Genomic DNA, 9,922 nt, shown 5'->3' with positions numbered 1-9,922 from the left:
TAGCAGGATTTAGCTCAGTGCTCGCTTGAGGTACTTACGTCGCAGGATCGAACCACCTCGATGGACCCATTCAACTGATTGTGTTTTTATCGTTCCAACCAGTGCACCACAACTGGACAAAGGCCGTGGTATGTGATTTTCTGTCTGTGGGAAGTGCATATAAAAGATCGCTTGCTGGATTAAGAAAAATGTAGCGGGTTTTCTCTGATGACTACGAGTCAGAATAATCATATGTTTGACATCCAGTTGTCGATAATTGATGTACTCCAGTGGTATCGTTAAACAACACAAACTCTTAAATCAATTGATTGTAATAGTTTACAGATATGTAAATACAGTCTTTATAATATTGCAAATCAAATATTAAAGGAATGCTAAAGCAAGGCTTTTGGACTGGTATGCATATTCAACGATACATAATGCACATTATTGGTTAATATCAACAAGTATAATCGTATAGTTAATTAATAAAACGGTTAAATGTGACGTCTGCTATATATAACGGGCGCAGCCATTTTGTACCATCCCAGTGAATATGCCCTCTGGCGAGCTGGTGGTTACGTAATACCTAACGTGTCACGTCAGGAATTAGTCTTCGAACTGAAGAAACAAAGCATACCTGATTTTTGCGGATGCATCGCAATGTTCTGTAATAATATCCATCCCAGTAACACAACAACGTGTATATGTGGTTTATTTTTCAATAAAAATAAACCACCATTGTTAAAATGTTGAAATAACTGTATTATGTTTTGTACATAAATTAACCCACGTACTGAAATAATAGTCGGAGTGTTTTCTTGGTTAATTGGTATTTTCTTTCCGTGGCCTGTACTTGTGGTTCCTGATTGGCAGGTGTATATGTAGACGGTCCCCAGACACTGTGTCTAGACACACTAAAGAGACGTGCCTCATTTATGAAGATCACAGGGTATTGTGTGATAACCGCGCGGACTCCCCTCAAATCGTAATGGACATTATCAGGCGTCCTGCTTTATTACTGTAAGCAATTCTGTAAAACCCTTGATTAAGTAGACTTTCCCATCTAAAATCACAAAACTTACCAATTACGTAGTCCCAAAGAAAAGAAAATTATCACTTGGGTATCGTGGTTGGTCGTTTTTGCTCGAACATATCCTACCAATAGGCCTAATAATATACTCTTTTTTTTTTTGATTTCGTTATATTGATGCAAATTGAAATATATTTTGTTAAATAGTTTATTATACTATCAAGTCATTTTTGTTGTTATACAAGTCAGGTTGACGAAAGCGAATTAGAGCGTTTGTTTACACTGTGCATAGAGAAGTTAGACGGGCTTACGTCACTTCGCCCCAAGCTATACCACCGGACGTCACTAAAACGAAACAAAATGGCTGCCCCCCAGTTAGCAGGAATAATCATGTTTTTTTATAACTCTAAAATTACGCGTTTTTCATTTGTTAAAGTGTCAGTATGTGTTGGTGGTCCGGGTATGCATCTGTTCAACACATAAGGTTCTTGTTGGCGTTTAGTCTACCTTTCATAAATTGATGTGACGGGAATCCAGCATTATGCAACTTTAAGTTAGCCACTTTTCATTGATTTCAATTTATCTGCATGCTTTTATCCAATTATAAAGCACGCTCCAGGACAGAGGTTTAGATGCTAATTATTAGTGAGATAGAAGTCGGTAGTGTGACCTTACACCTCTTCGTTGATGCATGGAAAGTCCCTCTGGGTAGGAGCCGGTACCGGGGTACGAACCCATTACCTACCAACCTTCAAGGCAATGATTGGTCAATCCGTTACAGATGCCAGTTAGCAGCACCTTTAATCTTCCTTTGACGAGTCGGTTACACTAAACCCGGATTTCACAGGTTATGTGTAAGAATACGACCTGAAATCAATGAAGTACGCCACGAGTGGGTATCGTATTCATTAACACCATTACAGGTTAAAAGCACAATGTTTGTTTCACGTTAGACATATCACTCTCTCTGGAAACAAAGGTAATTGTATTTATTTATTTATTAAATTTTATTTCCGTGTTATAGTCCGTTAAAGAATATTTATTGACGTTTTATAGTCTGTTAGGGATTGTTCCCGTATTAAGATTTAATCTCTACATTTTACAATTGATATATTTACAACAAATGACAGCAGAACAGTGCTAATGACACATAACGGCTGGTATAATTAATAACCTGTAAAAAAACAAATCCATCTCATTGTTTCCCCGATCTGGCATCTACTTCAAATTTTCAACTTCTTTCATTGTCCGCCTCTACATCCACGTCCTTGTCTCTACAACCGTGACAGGTGCTTGTCTCTTGTGGCTATCCGTGCCACACACCTGCCCATTTCCCATCAGCTTTTAGTCGTGGGCGTAGCCTGACCACTTCGGAGAGAGAAGCACTACCTGCTATGGTCCCCTACTACCGGCGGTCGTTAGGCAATGCCGTCGGTCAGACCAGCTTTATTAGCGGAAGAGGACGAGGGTGTCAGGTGGGTACAGGGAAGTACACAGAGACTGCACCCGTGGAGGAAGTTGAGACAGGTAAGTTATGGTGTGGACAGCTTAGAAGACAGAGTCGAGGGGAATCGACAGACAAGTTCGACACAGATTGAAATCGTGGGAGAAATTGTAAAGTTTATTTCTTATATATTAAAGCCGCACACCCTAGTTCCATCCAGCGAAAATAAATTATAATTTGGTTAATCTACAAACCTGTAACACACTTAGATCACGTTTTTATCAAATGGAGTGAAAAAGCAGGTTTTATATCGATAAATACCATGGGAATCCCCATGTCCCAATTGCTTGAAATAATTTTGAAAGTTTGTATTCTGATGTCACCGGTAGATGTCGCTCGAAGCACAACAATGCCTACGTCACGACAAATTTCAAAGACTTGGGGTGCGTTCTTTTCACCTCTCCTAGACATGTTCCAACTGTTCTGTCCTGGTTGTATCTCCTCTCCAGATATCGTAGGACTTAGCAAAATTATTGGTTAAAACCAAGGGTTTGTAACGTTTTGTATTGAGATACTTGCTTGTCTGAACTTTATTGTTACTGAAAATGTTCACGAACTGAAGAAAAATCTCACAAATGAACAACAACAAATCGGATGTTGATTGCGCGAACCGTGCACGAGAAAACAAACCGAACCAAAATGATAACGGTCACGTGGTATACCAACGTCTGTGACATTGAAATGGAAATATCCCGTCTAAAAATAGATTAGACCTTGTCTGCTCAACGGTTTTTTCTCAAACGTGCGTCCGTTTTTCAGAAATACGAAAAATGCATTTTGTGGTATTACAAACACCAGGATTACCAGGATTACCCAAAAACACTTCAGGTGAATGGAAATGTATATTCTAAATAATAAACGGTAAGTAAAGTGCAATTTTATTTGTGAAAAAATGGGTTTAATAGCGAAAAACAACGCCGTAATGGTTAACAACTAGCCGTAACTAGGGTGTGTCCCTTTAAGATAATGAGAATGATTGGCACAGGGTGATAGATGAGCCAACATTGACGGGATTCGATGTAATTGCGGTTTCGTTTATATATTGAACGTCTGTATCTTGCGATCACTATGTATGTATGTATATACATGTACGTCTCTCTCTGTCTCTGTCTCTGTCTCTCTCTCTCTGTCTCTGTCTCTCTCTCTCTGTCTCTCTCTCTCTCTCTCTCTCTCTCTCTCTCTCTCTCTCTCTCTCTCTCTCTCTCTCTCTCTCTCTCTCTCTCTCTCTCGCTATATATATCTATCTATCTATATCTATATATCTATATATATATATATATATATATTTGCTATTTGATGATGAAATAAATTTCCATATTTCCAAAAATATGTTGAGTTTCTTTAGAGGGAATTACGTTTACTCTGCTTATGATCAGAAAACGGATGTTCACCTGTGGCCTACAACGTAAATAATAGATGAGATGTTAAAAATATAACAATATTATACAACTCTAATAATAATATATTTTTAAATAATAAATTGTTGTTGTTTAAATACTATTTTGTTTTGGTACAATGATACTGCTAGTGACGAGGCATCAGTATATGTGGACGTATTACTCTGAAAAACATGAAAGTTATGTAATAAAAACGGCTCATTTCATTTATTTTTCGTATTACGTAGGATTTCAGGATAAATAAAATAACTGGTTACTGTTTTCAGATATCGCCTTTAGGTCAATCTTTGGTATGATAAAGTCGATATCTTAAGACAGTAACCAGTTATTTTCTGTATGAATGCCGTGGTATGTACTGACAGCGAGTTTCCTCTCATTCTGTAGACATATGCTAGGTTCAGACTCTCAACTGTCATGACGGTGTTGGCCAACTCGGCAGTTGCGTTGTCATTTTCCCCACTCTCACAACGAGAACTAATCGGTCTTAGGAGTCGTATACGTCTAGAATCGAGTTGCAAGAGCCCTCAAGACTAGCAACTGGAGAGATAGGCAAATTTGGCCAACTCCGTCGTGGCAGTTGGTAGTCTTAGCCTAGCATACGTGTTGAAACAATAATTTATTAGCAACCAAGTAGTCACTTGACTTAAGATGTTCCTAGGTAGTGCTAAACAAACATTCCTTTCTTTCAGATGAAGCTCTTGCTTGTTCTTTTGTTGATCACTTGCCTCGCCTTCCAGCAACTTGACGCTTGGCCGAGATGGCGAAGATTTCGAATTCGCATTCGCATTCCAAGGCCAGGACCTATTGGAATGTTGCCGCGGTCAGCTGCAGGTAACTATACACAAAGGAAAAGAGAGACATGTTTTATTCCCCGCCCGCTACCGATTCCGGTCAGGATACTGGTGCTCCCTTGCACTTACCAGCGCGGGCGGTCGAGGCCGACACCTGCGCTCATGACAGGCGTGCGCTACAACAGCTTGTCCTGAATGTGGACGTAAAACCCTATGACATGACATGACATTTTTATTTAACAACGCACCCCCAACACATTTTATCTGCGGTTATATGACGTCAAATATAAAAAAACATACATACAATAAGAGAGCAAACACACTTAGCAGCCAGATGTGGTTTATATGCAACATCGTTATTTATTGGAGAACGAAAATGCATTGACAACATACAGAGATTTTTTATAAAATGGAAATAAGTCAACTTCGTGCATTTTGGTTTGGGTTTGTTTTCATGCAAATGAAAAGAAAAGAAGGACTGAATAGGAATTGAACGTTTATAAGCACGTGGCCTGGAGGTTCCCGGTTGTCTTCCTACTGGTGTTGTCGATGGTCTGGAAACATGTCTTAAGTGTTCCAAACCACTGTGAAAGGTTTATTTCTTCTTCTAAAGTTTGACTTATTCTTCAAATCTATTATTTATTATCCCCAGGTAGAGATGTCGCGAGAGACCTCGACACAGATGAGGATGAGCGAGACGTTCTCAACTTCGTGGAGGCTTCAGATCAGAACGGCAAGCATTATATTAAGATTGGTTGTCATAAAATATGTCATACGTCGCAGATAGTAGCCGTGTATATTTTTAACTAAGAAGGACGCTGGCATAACGTGCGATAACGTGTAGTTAAAGGGAAATCACTGTAGTGTCCACTGAGCGATGCAGTTAATCTGGATTGGAGTTGGTATCACCCGACATTACTACCAATCGTAGAGAAACATTTAGGAATTTTTGGCCTTTTGCAATCAGTTTCCAGATAATTTTAAGGATTAAAGGGACTATCCTACGTTTTTAGCCCAAGCAAGACTTCTGCTTGTTCCCCCCCCCCCCCCCCCCCCCAAAAAAAAAAAAAAAAAAAAAAAAAAAAAAACCCACACATCCTGCTTTTTTCCTTAACAAGATTTAAATTATAACGCATAATACGGATAAGTACATTTGGAGTGGCCTCTGACCGATTTTTAAAAACTTTTATTTGGGCCACTGAAGAAATAATACATTCGTACGTACTAAATTATTTTAGACAACAATGGATATTGAGATACCACAAAACATTACGATGTCCAGAAAAGCATTGGTCATATTCTAAGTAGAAAAATGCAAATAAACTGTAATTTTAATCATGTTAAAATACTTTGTTTCCCGAAAACCTTTAAAAATGGCTACAAACTCAGGATAGTCCCTTTAGAATTACCTTTTCTCTTTTAGAATATTACCAGGACGAGCATAAACACATTGAATATATATAGACGCTAACTTTCTAAGCAAGCAATATCACCAATACGTAATTTTAATCGGAAAGGAATGTCCCTTTAAATTCGATGGCTTAACCACGGTGACACTGAGACCGATGAATAACGATTAGCAGGTCGTCCATAATTTTATCAAAAGACAATTGTAAGTAAATATTATTACGCTTTGCATTTGGGGCTGGACATAGCCCAGTGACAAAAGCGCTCGCATGATGCGTGTTCGATCTAGAACCTCCGTGGGCGGGCCCATTGTGCTATTTCTCGTTCGACACAGTGCTCTACAGCTCGTGTAATAAAGGCCGTGGTGTGTACTATCCTGTCTGTGTGATGCTGCATATAAAATACCCCTAGCTGCTAATCGGAAAGTGTAGCCCATTGAGTAGCAGCAACGGGTTTCTTCTGTCATTATCTCTATGGTTCTTTACCAGTGGATGGAGCGGATTTGATTTCCTCTTTCTCATTATGTGTGGTCCTTAACCATACAACAGTAATTAAAATGTGTTGCGCGTCGTTAAATACAACATTCCTCCCTTCCTTCTTCCTTCTTCCTTCTTACCCAGTAGTGTTAAACTACATAACATATTCTGTATTTAATATTATAATTAAAAAGTGCTTTTTTCTTTCCTTCAGGTGACAGACTCCTCTCCGTTAAAGAGTTTAACGACAAACAGTAATAAATCAATCGGGTAATTAGACCATTTAAGATGAATTAGCATATAATCACAACACTAAAACTGAAATGCCTTACTATTGAAACAATTCATGATTTTAATCAGAGGCTGTGACCACAGTAAGCGTGTTTCATCCCTCGGGATATTTCATTTCATTTCAACTTATTTTCGTGCTTATATCAAATTAAGGTTCAAGTACGCTGTGCTGGGCACACACCTCAGCTATCTGGGTTGTCTGTCCAGGATAGTAAGTTAGTGGTTAGTGAGAGAGAGAAGAGGGGGTAGTGGCCTTACACCTACAGATTGAATCCTTAAGAACTCGCTCGGTGTTGGAACCGGTACCGGTCTGTGAACCCTGTACCTACCAACCTGTAGACCGATGGCTTAACCACTGCGCTACCGAGGCCGGTCCTCGCTATATAAGCTAGTTAATACCTACTAAGCAAAGAAACTGAAATGAAACGTAATCTCTGTCTTTGGTATCATTATGGAGGTGTTTTTAGTCTGAATGAAATTATAATTAATGTCTTATTTATAAACAGAAATCATTTAAAATATTTTCACTTCAATTATTATACATGGTTTGTACCTAATATTCCGAAACTTATAATTGTTGGTACCTTTTTGACAGTCTGCACACTCTTGCATGTGAGGGAGTTGTCGGATATATCACATTATTTTAAACATAGCAATAAAATATATAGATCTACAGAAAGAAAGAAAGAAAGAAAGAAATCTTTTATTTAACGACGCACTCAACACATTTTATTTACGGTTATATGGCGTCAGACATATGGTTAAGGACCACATAGATTTTGAGAGGAAACCCGCTGTCGCCACTACATGGGCTACTCTTTCCGATTAGCAGCAAGGGATCTTTTATTTGCGCTTCCCACAAGCAGGATAGCACAAACCATGGCCTTTGTTGAACCAGTTATGGATCACTGGTCGGTACAAGTGGTTTACACCTACCCATTGATCCTTGCGGAACACTCACTCAGGGTTTGGAGTCGGTATCTGGATTAAAAATCCCATGCCTCGACTGTGATCCGAACCCAGTACCTATCAGCCTGTAGACCGATGGCCTAACCACGACGCCACCGAGGCCGGTATAGATCTACAGAAAACATAAAAGTGATATTCGGCGAAAAGTCATATGTTCACTGTATTTTAGTTAAAGTAAAAATATAGAAATAACATTTATACTTCTGTGAACATTCATGAATCAGTTATCTCCCTTGTAAATTATTACGACTTTCAGTTTGACCATTACCAATGCATTAATTTAATTTAATTAATTTAAAGGGACATTCCTGAGTTTGCTGCAATTTTAAAGATGTTATCGACTAACAGAGACTTTTTAACGATTGTATGTACATATCAAATATATTTGTTTCTGCATAAATATTAGTGGCTGTATATTAAACGTGTTTCAGATCGTTCTAATATTTCTACTGGGTTAAATTTCATTTTATTTCCTAAAAAACACTTTTTCGTACGTACGAAATTATTTGACGACAAAATCCAATTTGGGCTTCTTACAAATATTAAGACGCTGATATTCTAAACAAGAAAATATATTTAATATGTCAGGTTAATCGTAGAAATAGTTTATTAGTCGGAAACATTTTACAATGCAGCAAACTCAGGAATGTCCCTTTAAACAAATGTACAATTACGATAAAATATTTAAAACTGATTGAATACGAAGTTAAATAATGATGGCACAACAGCCTGTTGCTCAGTGTAAGTTTTTAAATTTCCCTTTCGATTCGTTTAGTTGTTGTGGGTTTTTTGGGAGGATCGTATTGTCAGGTATGTATGCACAGCAGTATTATTAAGTAATTATCAATTTAATAATTTAAAAAACATGCTCAATTAAATGTTCAACTAAAGTTCAACCGGAAGAAATATATCATGGCGTTACGTGTTTTTGATAGGATCAACGAAATACATCAACAAAAAAGCAAGAAATATTGTCAAAAACTAGATAAGATGTATATAATTAATAAACCATTTCTTGGTGGGTGTTTTCGAAAACGATTTTTATGTCAACGAGTGATGTGTGAAAAACCATATTTTCACATATCACCCCCATGAAATAGCCTCTATATATTTACGGAAACCTTTAAAATGTTCAGTTTGGATAAAATGTTAAGCTATTCAGTTTTTCACAAAATCTATTCGTTTAAACTCGATCACGTCCCACTTTTGTTTAAAGTTAAACCTGGTGTTTGAATACGAAGCATCACTATATCCAAACACTTTTTACTTTTAATTAAAAACAAATCAAATATTAATTTATATGAACTCCTTGGCTGCCGTCATGCTTAAGCTTTTTTTCCCCTGATAATTAATCTTCAAACAAGGACGTATACGGAAACAGAAAGGAAATGGTTTATGCTGTAAACAAGGGAGGTAACTGAATGTTCCTTACCAATTTAATCAACCAACTATTTGATACGTTTTTTCCTTCTCTGTAGGTTCAATTACGTCTGTTTTGGACACTCCCCGCGTTTACGAAAAATATCACCAAAAAAGGGGGTTGGTGGGAGTAGAAAAGCAAATTCAATAATAATAATCTGACCCCCCCCCCCCCCCCCCCCCTCCTCCCCAAACCTCCCAGAATCCCCCTCATATATTTGAACATCCTGAAGCTTCAGGACAAAACATTTCAGCAGCGGAAGATAGAACGGTTAAGCGTCTTACCAGTTTGTATTTGTGTTTATAATATGACGACAGAGTCTGACATATATTAACATCGGTTATCGCTGTTCATTGTTTTTCAGAATGTGCAGTTATTAGGCTGAATAAAGAAGAAATTCCAAAACACCTGAAGTTTCAAATAAAACTGATTTCAACAATATACTTTTGCATCGATTGTTCTGTTTTGTGAAAGAAACAATAAAGAAAGAAATATTTTATTTGACGACGCACTCAACACATTTTTTTAGGGTTATATGGCGTCAGACATATGGTTAAGAACCACACAGATATTGAGAGAGGAAACCCGCTGCTGCCACACAAGGACTCGGGGTTTTCCCGTCCGAATCAGTACCGCAATAACTTGCACATCAAAG

General features: G+C 37.9%; 1 protein-coding gene across 2 annotated transcripts in view; it reads left to right on the top strand.

Annotated features, from left to right (window-relative positions):
* LOC121370734 (oncomodulin-like) overlaps positions 1 to 9,708 on the top strand; it is a 231,022-nt gene extending 221,314 nt beyond the window's left edge. The window contains exons 1-5 of one of the 2 annotated variants that reach the window (XM_041496164.1): positions 2,423 to 2,539; positions 4,603 to 4,744; positions 5,357 to 5,437; positions 6,802 to 6,857; positions 9,632 to 9,708. In XM_041496164.1, coding sequence (XP_041352098.1) covers positions 2,438 to 2,539; positions 4,603 to 4,744; positions 5,357 to 5,437; positions 6,802 to 6,845 — 369 coding nt within the window. In that variant the 5' untranslated portion in view covers positions 2,423 to 2,437 and the 3' untranslated portion in view covers positions 6,846 to 6,857; positions 9,632 to 9,708. Of the gene's footprint in view, positions 1 to 2,422; positions 2,540 to 4,602; positions 4,745 to 5,356; positions 5,438 to 6,801; positions 6,858 to 9,631 lie in introns of those variants that run through there. The other variant, XM_041496165.1, reaches the window with a different exon arrangement.
* Positions 9,709 to 9,922: the final 214 nt, after the last annotated feature.

Source organism: Gigantopelta aegis, chromosome 4 (genome assembly GCF_016097555.1).
Source record: "Gigantopelta aegis isolate Gae_Host chromosome 4, Gae_host_genome, whole genome shotgun sequence".
Lineage (NCBI taxonomy): Eukaryota > Metazoa > Mollusca > Gastropoda > Neomphalida > Peltospiridae > Gigantopelta > Gigantopelta aegis.
Note: the sequence above shows the minus strand (reverse complement) of the source record. Positions and strands in the feature narration are given on the sequence as shown.